The sequence below is a fragment of the Tachysurus vachellii genome, chromosome 7, assembly GCF_030014155.1.
Source record: "Tachysurus vachellii isolate PV-2020 chromosome 7, HZAU_Pvac_v1, whole genome shotgun sequence".
Lineage (NCBI taxonomy): Eukaryota > Metazoa > Chordata > Actinopteri > Siluriformes > Bagridae > Tachysurus > Tachysurus vachellii.
The window spans coordinates 9,153,757-9,168,440 of record NC_083466.1 but is presented as its reverse complement, the minus strand read 5'-3'; the positions used below and the strand labels follow the sequence as shown (position 1 = coordinate 9,168,440).

The 14,684-nt window shown below is 41.5% G+C and overlaps 1 protein-coding gene across 1 annotated transcript; it reads right to left on the bottom strand.

The window, feature by feature from the left end:
• Positions 1-199: 199 nt before the first annotated feature.
• On the bottom strand, positions 200-14,633 carry emilin2a (elastin microfibril interfacer 2a). The gene is made up of 9 exons (XM_060874096.1): positions 14,404-14,633; positions 13,848-13,973; positions 9,518-9,711; positions 7,024-8,928; positions 1,983-2,276; positions 1,848-1,898; positions 1,703-1,750; positions 1,456-1,593; positions 200-1,241 (listed from the first exon to the last, which is right to left on the bottom strand). Exons 1-9 carry the CDS (start codon positions 14,505-14,507, stop codon positions 913-915), a joined length of 3,189 nt encoding a protein of 1,062 aa, XP_060730079.1. The 5' UTR covers positions 14,508-14,633; the 3' UTR covers positions 200-912.
• Between the last annotated feature and the right edge of the window lie 51 nt (positions 14,634-14,684).

Here is a 14,684-nt window from a genome sequence, read left to right as displayed (position 1 = left end):
ATATAAACAAATCTAGGACTTTTATATATCATCCTCTCAGCTTCATGCTGTCGCTTTATCCTTAAATTCATGATTTTGACTTTGTCGGTTTGTCATTCCATTACAAAATATCATTGTTTATTACTAAATCACTATGAAATGCTTGATTCTGGTCAGAAGATATTGGATTAAATAAAAACAACACAGAACCGGTGATCTATTTGTGTTTTTGTAGGTTTATTTAACATTTCCGGAAGGTGAGGTGACAACATCTTTGTGGTTTCATGGTAACATTACAAGCTGCATTCATTGTATTCAGGAGAGAAAAAGTAATAACAGAACCTACTATGTTCAGCAGACATTGTACAACATTAACAGTAACTAGAAATGGTTGAATGCACAATGTGTGTGTTAATAAATAAAACTTGCAATCTTTGGTTAATTCCTGTGGAATAAGAAGAATAAAAGCCTTTAGGACGTGTTATCTTCAGAGTGGTAACAGCATCACATCATCCAGGCCTTTATTATTGTCCTATTAACAGCACAACTGTTTTATTCCTTACGTATAGCAAAATAGAGACGAGACATTTATAATACTGCTAGGAATTTTTAATTAAATGATTCTATACAGTCCGGTTTGTTGATTAAAGTCACTCAGGATAAACCACCTTTTTATATTAAGAATTGCGGTGTAAGTAAATACATTATATGATGAAAATATTTGGAGTATGTCTAAAAAGCTCAGTGCACTGCTTCCCATGGTGCAACCAATGCAATGTGTGGCACTTTGTTTTTCTGTAGTCGAGCCAAAGCCAAGCAGTGATTTCGTTGCAGTGTCGTCTGGCTCGCCACGGGCTGCCATGTAAATGTGGAGAGCGACACAGCCAGACAGTCGTCTGCAGTTTATTCATTCCTTTTCCTATTTGCTAGATGTTATCTGTGAACCTGAGTGGAGTATAGGAAGACCCCGCTGAAGGTGGAGAGGATCTCTTTGGCCTCGGAGAGGGCCAGCGTGCCGGCCGTGCGCACTAGCGCGACTCGATCGCCTGCGCGCAACGAGAGGACGAGGCTGAACGAGACGGAACTACCACACTGACAAGGCCTTGATGCGTGCTGCCTGTCGTGTCCTCCATAGCCTGCTGAGTCTAGCTTCTGCACGCTGCGCTCAGACACAGAGAGCACAGCCTCGAGCCGCCCGTGCCGTGGTGCCGTCAGCACGGCCGAGATTAGATAACGACCGTTCACAGGCACCGTGAAGATTCCTGCAGAGTAAGCAAGGAGAGATTACTGTGCTGCCTACTAGGACTGGCTGTTTTGTAATAAGTGAGTGTAACCTTATATCATCTTTACAAAGTAGTTCAAACGTGGATTATATATTTCAGCTATAGTTAGAACCTTTAAAGTATGAAGTCGTTAAAAAAAAAAAAAGTAGATCTGCAAATTTTTATTTATTTCTTTATTTAATTTAAAATATACCTGTTTGGGGATTGTAGTGCCCTCCGTCATTAACTAGCACTTTATTAAAACGGATGATTCCAAAGTCTCCTAAATGCTCCTGACGTGTGAGACCAGCTGAGAAGGAAAAGGTGTCTACCGCCGTTCTTTCATACGACACTGCGAAAGAGAAAGAAAAGTGGTGGTGCTTAGATTTAAATACGCTCCATTAATGTGTGTGGAGGAAAATAATAACACTTTTGCACACAGTAATCCATTTCTAATGTACCTGGTGATGCAACAAGCCTTTGTGCAGGATTCCAGAGCACTTGGTTAGCTAATGAAAAATATAAAAGACAAAAAAGTCATACTGATTACAAAGAAAGATTGATCAAAGACAATATATATCTTACCTACAGAGAAAAGCTTTGTACCTGTGACCGGGTAGGGTTTATACGCCATGGGATTTACGGGAGGATAGCTTGCTGTGAAGATGCAGGACATTTGTTTTTTAAGTTTAATGTAAAACATAGCAGAAGTGAATTACAAGAACTTGTGTGATCTCTGACCTGGTGCGCCTGCAAATCCGTTGACGGGTTTGCCTAAGTCTTGGGATCCACGCTCCCGTCGAGAGGGGACTCTTTGCATGTATCCGGGCGGTCCGGCCACACCAGTCAAAATGACTTGATTGGGCTGTTGGCGTGGACTTGAGGGTTGAGGCTGAAGAGGGGCATAGGGCTGGCGTACAAACGGACGGGAAGTAGCAGGCACTGTCCTGTGGGGTATCCGCAGAGGAATGTGGATCTCTGGAATATATCTCCTCGGTGGGAAAGCAACGGGTTGCTCCTGCTTCACTGGCACTCCTGAGAGAGAGAGAGAGAGAGAGAGAGAGAGGGGATGACAGACATGGCTCATCTTGTGGGGGTAAAATCCTGGCAGATAAAACACTCAGGCAAAGAATATATCAAATTCAAATTGAAAAATCAGCCATCACAAATTAAAAATATGAACAGAGTAGACTAGATGACCGCATTATCTCATAAAGATATGCATTAGGGATGTAACACAATATGAAGAGATAACGTACAAAAGGATACAAATACAGAGGGCAGTAGGAGGTGCATTGTTACTTCTTTCTGTCTTGTATTCTCTCTCTCTCTCTCTCTCTCTCGCTCTCTCTTCTTCCTATCTTTCTTTTTTTAAAGAATGCTTGCCAGAAAGGTTTACTGAACATCTGGTTAAGACTAGAGGTGTGCTTCAGGATTGGGATCCCACAGGATGCAACAAAAAAGTCATGCGAGTGGAAGGTTTTTACTTTCACGTGCCCAGGAGCAAGCAATCACATACTGTATGAAGCTCGTGGGAAAAAAAAAACCAAAGTCTACAGATAGCAGTGTAGCACAATGCAGTGCAATACATCTACCACTTTCCTTGGTTCTGCCTAACTGCCTGGTCAAGTTTGTGGTGTTAGAAATTAGGCCACAAGTTTGTTTTTTTGTGAAGATTAGAATTAAAATGATTGCACTGGAGCATTGTAGCTGAGGTTCAGGAACTGTTAGGGCTCACACACCATGCTGACACTGCTTTTCAAACATGTTCGAGGACGCAGTTGAAAATATTTCGAGTTTCGGTCACATCCAAACTGGGTTCCAGTCAGTATACAGATATTTGGAGCGTACACAAGCATTTGATAAACCTTAATTAGGTATTTAGCCCAACATTAAAATTCTCTGCATGATTTGTACTGTAATAACTTCATTTTCACTATTATGTCCATTATAAAGGGCAAAAATGCTTTGCTCGAGGATTTAGCCTAATGGGCAAAAAACAAGTTCCATTAGTGGCTAGATGTTTAACTACCGTCAGCAGCCTCACACTGTGATGCTTCCTCAACCTAGCATGTGTTGTCCATCACACAAGGGTTTAGTCAACACTGTAATTGCATTTTTTCTTCCTGCTTACACCCGGCACGTGTACAACAAAGGACCGAATCCCATGAGCACTCAACCTGTTTCCTGCGTCATCACCGTTCGTAACACCAGGTATCTCAGAAACACACACGTAAAGCCCATTTCCCATGAGATAATTGCTATCTAAGTGTTTCCCACGGGGGATCTGTTTGGAACAGCAGAGGAAATCACAAGCTACTTTGTGCAATGGCTCAGAATACTACACACAGATGTGGCATCTTAACCAACAGTGACTCACTAAGATATTATCAAGCCAAAATTACTCCTGGTTCTGCAAAACTCCCTTCCTGTCTGACTCCCTCATCCGACACATTCTGGTAAACATGATCAGCTGTATTGAATTATAAAACTAATTCTATAGCAAAGTCTTCGGGAACAGAGTTGGTGATTGCTGGTGTAAAAGTATGCTATATACGGTGGTGTTGACTTAGATGTGGTGCTTGTGTATGGAGGATGAGTTTGGGTTTGCGCTTGGTCTAGGGAGGCTATGTTTACAAATTACCAACATGGGAAGACCGGATTGAAATGGGATAATTGAAATTATCTGCAAATGCTGGCTTCCATTTTAGCCATTAGTTTGGATGGCAAAAACGGAAGGAAGGAAGTGATCTTACACACACACACACACACACACAGTGTTATTAACGACCACAGTTCTGCACCTCAGTGAAGTAATCTCACTCTTGAACTGATCCAATAAGAAAACATCCAGATGGGGCTGTGGACCCTGACACAGAACTCTGACCCAGCACTTATTCTTCGCTTGCTGATTTCTCCACCAAAGTATCTGTTATAGTGATACTAAAAATAGTCACCCGTCCTAAAGTCACTCAGGTCACCACAGAATGCACTGATAGTGGGAAAGGGCGAGAGATACTTTTGGCATTTTATACTCGCAAGATATCAATCAGCCGGAATAGCAGGACAGGAAAGAGGATAAGTGTAGATAAGCTGAAATATACAGCATAACAGACAACTGTGGGGATTATTTTCAAGGTCCTCTATTCCAGAATTCCCTCAAGTGGTTGTTTCTTGTATGAGCTGTGAGCCTAGTAGTCTTCTACACGGACCGAAGGTCAGAATCTTATATTGTGGTGAGAGTTATTAATTTGTGAAAGAGACATTTCGCTATAAACTATTTAGAAATCAATGAAGAGGATTGGATTTAAGAAAGCGATCCACATACTTCCCAGCATCTTGTGTCACTGAAAGAATAACTGTATGAACCGGATCCAGAATTGCACAATGGCGCACCTTTCCCCCAGACTGCTTGCCAGAAGCAATGAGTAATGTTTAAGACTCTGAAAAAGCGAGCCCAGTTAGTTGTCTTGTTGGCTATGATACTTAATTTTTTTTCCACCTTTTTGGGCCTGTTTAGAACTACAAAATGGTTTGAGTGTGCTCTTTCCCAGTCTGTTAGGGAAAAATGCCACAAAAAATATTTTGTAGGCTAATAACTAACTCTTTTTAGTGCACATGTGATGTTTTAATTACACTGCAAAAAGCTATGAATGTTAATTTCTGAAATACAGGTGTTTGAATTCCTGAGGAAAAAATTGTCACGTTGCTGGTGACTCAAAATAAAGCTCACTGTATTGTATGTACAGTCCAGTAATATACATACTTTGAGTTCATTCATTCATTCATTCATTCATCTTCTACCGCTTATCCGAACTACCTCGGGTCACGGGGAGCCTGTGCCTATCTCAGGCCTCATCGGGCATCAAGGCAGGATACACCCTGGACGGAGTGCCAACCCATCGCAGGGCACACACACACACACTCATTCACTCACGCAATCACACACTAGGGACAATTTTCCAGAGATGCCAATCAACCTACCATGCATGTCTTTGGACCAGGGGAGGAAACCGGAGTACCCGGAGGAAACCCCTGAGGCACGGGGAGAACATGCAAACTCCACACACACAAGGTGGAGGCGGGAATCGAACCCCGACCCTGGAGGTGTGAGGCAAACGTGCTAACCACTAAGCCACCGTGCCCCCCATACTTTGAGTTAATATTTAGGTATGTAGCCGGATTTAGTTCTATACCTTACCTAAAAACAAACCGATAATGTCTTCTTAAATGAATATAGAGTTAAATAGGAAGTCTATAGGAGGACTATTCTTTTTTTTTTGTTTTGTTTTTAGCGTGCCATAGAGGTTCACAGGGCATCTGGTGAAGATTAGAAGTATATGCATTAGTACTGTATCCCACGGAACCTAGCAACCAAGTCGTGACACACAAAGGCACTGCGCAATACATTTCCAGCATCATCAGTAACTGCAACCGCAGGGTTGTTGTGGTTTAAATTAGCCTATTAGTTGGTATGTATTTTAGGATGTACAACTAAACCAAACTATCTATATTCATTAGAATATATCAATATGTCTATATGCCTTATATTATCATGTGTCTTGGAATAAATTGGACTTGTGCCGAACACGAACTTCACGCTTGCTTGGGAATTAAAAGTACTTTATATCCACCCTGAAATGATGACATCAGACTGTACAGGGAGGCTCCCAGGAATCAGCGTGCAGGCGTTACATCACGGACGGCTCATAGCCCAACATCTGCACCGGGGTGGGGTAGTGAGTCTGGTTTACAACACCGTACATCCAGAGGCCCAGTCTCTGCTGGTTAATGAAGACCAGACCCATACAAACATACACATACTGAACTTCCTACTCATTTCCTCATTCTGTGCAGGGAAAACTAGTGAACGACCAGCAAAAGGACATTTGGATGGACCACACAACTCATGAGCTCACAAAGCTCAGAAAAGCAGGAGAAGGGAGAGGAGTTGGAGAGGCACCCATTCGTCAACCTACAGAGATTAGTTTTGCAACAGTGACATAGGAAAAATTTTGTTAAACCTACACTATGACTTATAGGTTTAATGAATATGTCCAATTCTGTAGCAAAGCAGGTTTCTTTAAACATTACATAAAAGCTAAATCTTTTCGACAACTATCCAAAACATAGCATGGTTGGCATAGCAACATCACATCACGATTAGTATCACTTGTTTATGAGAAAGCCATGATTGTATCTGGCTCCATGCCAATGCTCATAACTCTCATTTTTGCTATATGTAGGGAGGCCCGTTGCCTTTCGGCAGCTCTGGGGAATTGTTGGCTTTTGTGCTCGCGTTGTGGATATTATAACACTTTTTACCTTTAGAATTAACTTCAGACTGTTTCTCAAAAACCCTCCAAAACATTGGAAGGACAGGACTGTGGATGGATAAATGAGTCATAAAGATACACTTAAATCCCTACAACTGAAAAGTGAATCATAATTCCTAAGTGTTGAAGCAATCCAATTTCCATTTAGGGGCTTTTTTCCTTTCTGTCGTGTCTGTTTTTGAATTGTAATCTAGTGGTCTTGAGACATGGTACAAGTAGAATATAATAGATATTTACATCGGTACAACACATTAAGCCTGGTGGAGAAAGAAATAGTAGTAAATCTTGATATATTTAATATTAGATCTGTATCTGACCCTGTATTATTTTCTTTCCCCGAAATAAAAATGATACCATTAATAGGTTGGTATCACCAGTCGTTTACTGTTTGTTGTTTGTAGTACACCGTTTCAAAGCTTTTGGATATTGGTTTTTGCTTTACTTACCCTGCTGTTTTGTGGTATGGTTCTTAATGTTCGTAAGCTGTGTCTGAACATTGTGCAGAGTGATCTGGAGGTTACTGATCCCCCGTGAGTGTATTTGCAGTGTGGAGTTCATCTGAGCCACGTTTCTTTCCAGCTCCTCGTTCACATCCTGAACTTGATTTCTTTCATCATTTCCCTTCCGACACAATTCTTCTAGTGTAGTAATCCGGCTGCCTACTGCGGAGATCCCTTCAGCCGCACCCGCTGCCTTCTCCTTACAAAGGGTCAGCTCTGCAGTCACCTGGGATCTCAGTCCGTCTAGTCTGTTGCTGAGCTCCTCCAACTGATTGTGGATTGGTTTGCTTGCCTCATGGGACAGAGGTGGTACCATTGTTGGTGGCTGAATCGGTACTACCTGCACTTCTTGGCAGCAACTAGAGTTCAGGGTCTGAATATCCTGGCTATATCTGCTCATGACATCTCCTAATCCTGTCACAGCCCCAGTCAGACCGTTTACATTATCAGTCAGAGGCTTCAGCTTGTTGTGCACATCCTGCATGCTAACGCTGTTCAGCTGATTGTCCAGCTTCACATGGTCAACTGCCCTGTCTAATTCTACAAGCTTTGCCGCATTGTTTTTAACACTAGTGCTCAGGACATCCAGTTGATTTCTACAGTGACGCAGATCCGTCTTAATACTCTCCAGGCCACCTAGGTGTTGAGGGTCCGTGGATGGTCCTGTGTTGCAGCCGGTGGTGCAGATCTGCTCAACGGCATTCAATTTATCCTCCAATCCCTGAAACACATACTTGAATGAATTAACCTGAGTTTGCAGGGCATCAACAGACTCGCTGAACATCCCTGGGAAGGAGGTGTTACTCATCTCGATCAGCATTTTTGTAAACTGGTCCTCCATAGAATTCAGTCTGATGTCCAAGAGTTCTTGGATCTTTGCTATCTCTTCGTTTAGAGCCTTGGTTAGCTTCTCATCCACGTAGAAGCAGTAGGTTTCTGCGTTTCTCTCCGTCACATTCATCCTGTCTTCAAGCTCCTCCATTCGAGGGCCAAACATATCTTCCAGCTTTAGCATGGACAGATGACTCAGTTCATTGTCCACACGGGCGTTTAAGACTTTCTGGGCATCTATCAGGAGCTGAATCGTATTTCGCATATCAGTGTCATCCTCTTTAAATGGAGCTGTTTGCCTGTGAGTACGCACCAGTCCGTCGGACATAGCCATATCCAGACGTACCTCGCGTATCTCTTTCCTGAGCTCGGCCTCTTGACTGTCCAGCAGATTTGTCAGGTTGTCAAAACTTCCCTTCCATCCCTCTGTACAGGTCTTCTGACAAGACAATATCTTATCATCACATGCGCTCTTCAGCTTTGTTATCTCATCCTTCATATCCAAAACCAGCTCCTTCTTTAATTTCTCAAACTTAGTATCAATGTAGGACTGAAGGATATCTATGTCTGAGGAGGCAATAGCAGTAACCGTTGGTCCCTGAGAAGCATCCATTAGCATTCGGATCTGGCCACTGTTTCCAATCACAGCCTCCCGCAGCTCCTCGATTACCCCTTCCTTGCTTTTCAGAGCATCTGTCACATCATTAAGCCTGGCCAGCACTTTTTCCATGCCCCTCTCCTCTACTCCTCTTGTGGCCTGGTGCCCATCCAGATGCACCTCGCTTTCCTCTATGCCTCCTGTTTTTGCACTGTCTTGCACATGCATGTTGCTGAGGAGACTGACGAGCATTTTGCTGGTGTCCTCCTGTAAATCGGTGCGTAGGTTCGCCGTCATGCTAGTCATGGCTGCCTGGAGGTCCAGAACTGTCTGAGAAAGGCGTTGCACTTCTTCTTCCAGTTGACGAGTTTTCTCAACCTCTTGGTAGGTGTTGTACTGCTCTGCCTCCTGACTCTCTGGCCCTATCACAAGAGAAAAGATGGATGGCAAATAGAACCTACTTATAGGAATATACCGTCTGTATGTATGTATAATAATCTGAATGTCAGATATTGGTTAACAGATACATTTGGTTTTCAAATCTGGATTAGATTCTAAGCATTCATTCATTCATTCATTCATTCATCTTCTACCGCTTATCCGAACTACCTCGGGTCACGGGGAGCCTGTGCCTATCTCAGGCGTCATCGGGCATCAAGGCAGGATACACCCTGGACGGAGTGCCAACCCATCACAGGGCACACACACACTCTCATTCACTCACGCAATCACACACTAGGGACAATTTTCCAGAGATGCCAATCAACCTACCATGCATGTCTTTGGACCGGGGGAGGAAACCGGAGTACCCGGAGGAAACCCCCGAGGCACGGGGAGAACATGCAAACTCCACACACACAAGGTGGAGGCGGGAATCGAACCCCGACCCTGGAGGTGTGAGGCAAACGTGCTAACCACTAAGCCACCGTGCCCCCCTAGATTCTAAGCAGAATAAATATTTACTATCAAATCTGTAACCAAGAGAGAAGACAAATTTCTTGACTATCTTACTTTGCGAGTTTTGTGTGTATCCAGTATATGGCTGATGATGTGGCTTTGGTTGAGGTTTTACTAGCATCTGTTGATTTGGGATGCCTTTAAGTTCTTTGCAGTCTGGACCTTGATATCCTGGACAACACCTCCATTCCAGTTCAGTAACTGTCTTATAGGAAATTCTGTAAATGGGTTGGAAATGGGTGCGATACCTGGAAAATAAAACGGTTTGCCAAAGTTTACAACACTTAATTTGTTAATGAAAGACACATTGCACATTTTAAATGGTAAAAGACCAGACGATTTTTTTCTAATCTTCAGCTGTCTTGTTTTAGTGAGTCTGTGGCCAGTGTAGCCTCAGATTCCTGTGTTCTTGGCTGATAGGAGTGTAATCCAAGTGGTCTTCTACTGTTCTAGCCATTCTACCTCAAGCTTTAATGATTTTGTGCATACTGAGATGTAGACAGTTTTAAAACATGATTATTTGAATTACCCTTTGTGTTGTCCAAACCAGTCCGGGGATTATCCTCTTGTTTCCACCGATAGAATTGCTGTTCTGCAACACTCACTTTATGTTTTTTGTTTCTCACACCATTTTGTGTGGAGAGAAGCAGTTTCTAACCAGCCTATCTGGCACCAACAACAATGCAATGGTCAACATAACTAAGACCATTTTCCCCATTCTTATGGTTGATATGAACCTGAAATTTCCTGAAGCCGCTGGGCCGTATCTGTGTGATTTTATGCATTGCATTGCTGCCACACAATTGGCTGATTAAATAATTGTAAGAATGAGTAGTTGTACAGTTTTGCCTTATAAAGTTCTCAGTAAGTGTTCCTGGAACAAATACATAAAATTAGCTAACTTTTTAAAATGTAACCTCCTTAAAAAAATGTTAAATAAATATACTCCATGGCAACTTAGCCCAAGTCTAAAAACAAACCATTTCCCTTAGACCAAGTGACTGAACACACACACACACACACACACACACACACACACACACACACACACAAAAACACAATCCCTCTAGCTCTGTAATAATGTACTTTGATTTGTACTTCTGAGACAACTGTGACTCCCTTTCCAAAAACATTCCAAGTACACCCACCTTAGACTGCTAGAACCATTAAAAAGTGTGTTTAGTAATTATTTCAAACATTCTGCATAAATCTGCATAAATGCACCTGGTTCTCCATGCACACGATTAACTGGAGAGTAACACAATTAACTCCAGTGAGACACTGGATTCCCATCAGTAATACAAAATGAAAGTAGGCAGTGGCATCATTTCCTGTGATGAGGAAGGGAATGGGTCAGTTTTCACATCTGTGAGCGCAATTATGGATGAAAATAACGTGTGTTCCCACAAAAATCTCCCAGATAACAAGCCATATTCTTTTCATGGTAACTGTTTACTAAGTAACATGTTTAAAAGGAGCGGTGGAAGAAACGTCAATATGAAATAAGATGTGGAACATAAGGTCAGACCTGCATGAACCTTTGTTGTTGTGTTGTGTTTATTCATGTTTGTGTTACACCAACGAATCTTAACAATTCTTATACAACACACACTGTCAGTCAAAAATAACATAATTGTTATTTGTAAGATGTCAAAATCTAAGCAAACAATAGGTATAATTGATTAAACAAATGTTAATGATTAAATATTTAGTCAATTGTGAAATGTTAAAAATGATATTTTGCAAAAATGTTTAGATTCTAAAATTGTTCACACTAACAACCCTAGAGTTGAAGTCAAATTTGCTTTAAACAGTTTTATTTGTAGAACGCTTTCAACATTGGACATTGTCAGACAGTAGCGTTAAAGAAATATAAAAATGCGGAATAAAGATAAAAAAGATTTGTTTAAAATTTTCTTATATTTATGAGCAATGAGCAAGCCAGAGGCAACAGTCGCAAGGACAAACTCCCTGAGACGATATGAGGAAGAAATTTTGAGAGAAACCAAATTCCAAAAGGAGACCATCCTCCTCTGGGTGACACAGAGGGTGTGAATACAGATAACATGGATCACATTGCCATGATGGCTGCCATGTTAAGATCATGTGACCAGTCCCCATGGAACAGGAGTCTTCTGTCATATCCACAAAAGGCCATTGTGCCTTCAGGCTTTCATTCCAGCCAAATAGGAGGCACACTTGTTAGTTGATTGAGTCCAAAATGAACTGATTAAATAAAGGAAAAACAGAAGTGACTCTTGCCTGATTAGAATGGAAGCCTGTAGCCACACTGGCCCTTTGAGGACAAGATTGAAAACTCCTGCCGCAGAGATTTTTGCACTCAATGGCTGCTAATTCCGCATTAGGCCCTTTCCCAAATGTCATCTTTTAAGACTGCACTTTGGTGACATCAACAAAGTACAAACTAATGATAAGACCTCAAGCATGCACCAGAAAATCATTTGGGACAGTCTTTGTGCTCACTGTGCTACACTTCAGAGCAATAGCTGAATAGTGAGTTGTGTAATTGGAAGTTATATAAGAATGAAAATAATCAAGGACCTTAATCAGTACATTAATAGTCAGCAATCTTCAGCAATTAACAAAATGCTATTAAAAAAAAGCAGCAAAGAGAAATCAGTGCTCGTTTTTTTTTTTTTAAATCATGAATCAACCACGTATGTTGTCACTGAGAATGATTGCTTGCAGTTTTACACTCTGATTAAAAATTTAAATTCAATACACAAAAACTCAACTGCTTGATAATGCAGCGTACAAATAAAGGTCTACAGAATTTGAGTACATGCACTGAGTTTATTCAGATATATAACTGTGGATAAGAACTGAGCCGGACAAATATTCTTTGCTTTTTAGCAGGATTTCTCTTAGAAACAGAGATAAACACAGCTAGGGTGTGTCACAAATACTGATTACAGCGGTTGCTTCAAAACACTTGAAACCAGTATAACTTTTCTGCTAGTCTTCACTGCTGTCAATATTCAAATATTATATCTGCCAATTCATAATATAAAAAGTACGGCTGCTTGATTGGCATTTAAATCACAATTCTGTGAATTGTAAAAGTGAGGCCTTCACGGAGGCATGAAATAAAGATTAGTGTGAACATGTTTAATGATACAAAACATGTAGACAGCAATTCAGATTTAAGCACACGACCCTATACGGATGTGTGTTTTTTTTTCTTTTGTAGAATATAACAAATAGAAGACTGTTATCAGATAATAATTAGCTGAGTTGATGTGGGCAAAATGGGTGCATTTCTGTGCTCTGAAGACTGACATCCCCTCTCTGGTACCTTCAAGCTGTTTTCAAGTTGAGAACAGTGATGTACATTTACATTTCTGCCATTTAGCAGTGATCCTTATCCAGAGTGAGCAACTGAGTAATTGAGGGTTAAGGGCCTTGCTCGGGGAGAGGGAGAGGGCAGTGGACCTGGGATTCGAACTTATGACCTTCCGGTCAGTAGTCCAACACCTGCAGGATGACCTGCAGGACATCTACAGCACACGGTGCCGGACCAGGGCCAGGAAGATTGTAAAGGATCTCAGCCATCCCAACAATGGACTCTTTTCTTTGTTGCATCCAGGGAAACACTTTTGCTCCTTGAAAGCAAACACAGAGAGAAAGAGGAGAAGCTTCTTCCTGCAGGCCATTCGGAGTCTAAACCAGGAAACACCCAGGATCTAGTACTGAACCTCTCCATCTCCATCACCACTGTTTTTCTGCACACCTTTTTTGCACTATGACACTTTAACTCTGGACTGTCACTTTAACTCTGGACTTGCACAGCACAGTGTCACTTTATACACTTTATACACACACCATACTGCACATGGACACTTTAAAGACAATCATTCAAAACTGTACGCATTTATGTGTATTTATGTATATGTATGTACATTCTTTTTTTCACATATATTTTCATATCTTCTATAGTTTTTATGTAGTTTATACTTTTTATTTACCGGTCAAATTCAAAAAAGCCTTTCACTGCATGTCGTAACCTGTATGTATGTGTATGTGACAAATAAAAATTGATTTGATTTGAACACTTTGACCACTAGGCTTCCACATCCCTATATAATTAAAATAAATGTAATTAAGATGCAAATGAATGTCTAATAATTTTACACTATGTGTGTGCTCTGTGTGTGCCCTGTTACTAAATAGCTTTCTGAATCACCATAGTATAAACACTAATAGCACGGATGTACAGCTCTTTTTGGTTGGTGGTGCAGTCTTTGGCTTGATCTCCTAAGCCACACCCTCTCCCTATAGTATTAGCGTCACTCATAACGGTTCATAAGGATCAGACCACGCCCAGTGCCCCGCCCAGTGCCCCGCCCCTCTCCTTGGTACTCACATCACTGATGGCTCGCAGTCTGGCTGGTTTACAGGACAGGGCGCAGCTTCAGCTTCAACCGCTGCGGGAAAATCCGCGCGCACTGCGCAGCTCACGTTCTTCTGCACGATAAACGCGCACCAGTTTCTGACAAATCATAAAACAGTGGCGATTTATAATCATCCAAGACATGATTCTGGATGAAATTCATACACAGCGACACTATTATGTAGACTGAAATCAGAGAAAACGAGCCAAATTACGCAATGATTGTATCCAATCACAGTGTGACGTTTAAGTGCGCAAACACATCTGGAACATCTGGTCTCATAGTTATGATTTCAACCAAGACTATAACGTTTTTGTTGCGTTCTTGTTAAAACGTCTAAACACTGTAAAACTCACTTGTCATCCTGTCATTTAAAACCTGTGTATTAAGCAAACGCGTTTTTCTTTTACGCACAAATGATTGTGTTAATGTCTTCAGCATTAAATAAATGTAGATAAAGTTCAGCATCCTGACATGAAACAAGCTTTTAAAGCATCATATGTTCAGTGTGTTGGAGTTGATACCCACTTGTTTCTGAGCCTGTGCGAGTTGTACTGAACACTTAAACACACCACGCTTCCCAAAAACAGCAGCGCGAGCCACAAACTGCTCAGATGAGGTTTAACACCCATTGTGCGTCCTGGTCATTAAAGAGCAACACAAACAATTACAGAAAAAAAAAAACCTTACTAGGGTCAGCCTTTCCAAAGCCGACGGACAAAAAAAGGACAGTCCAAGCTACTTCCCAAGTTTGAGGAAAAGTTAAGACTTAACTCTACAGGGGTCCCAAAAAAAAAATAAGGTTGCCA

Excerpts from the sequence above, each read along its gene's own strand:
- emilin2a (XM_060874096.1), bottom strand. The coding sequence starts at position 14,507 with ATGGGTGTTAAACCTCATCTGAGCAGTTTGTGGCTCGCGCTGCTGTTT. Across the intron at positions 1,899-1,982 it reads CGGATTTGCAGGCGCACCAG|CAAGCTATCCTCCCGTAAAT; the intron begins GTCAGAGATCAC and ends GCATCTTCACAG. Across the intron at positions 1,242-1,455 it reads GCACTACAATCCCCAAACAG|GAATCTTCACGGTGCCTGTG; the intron begins GTATATTTTAAA and ends CTTACTCTGCAG.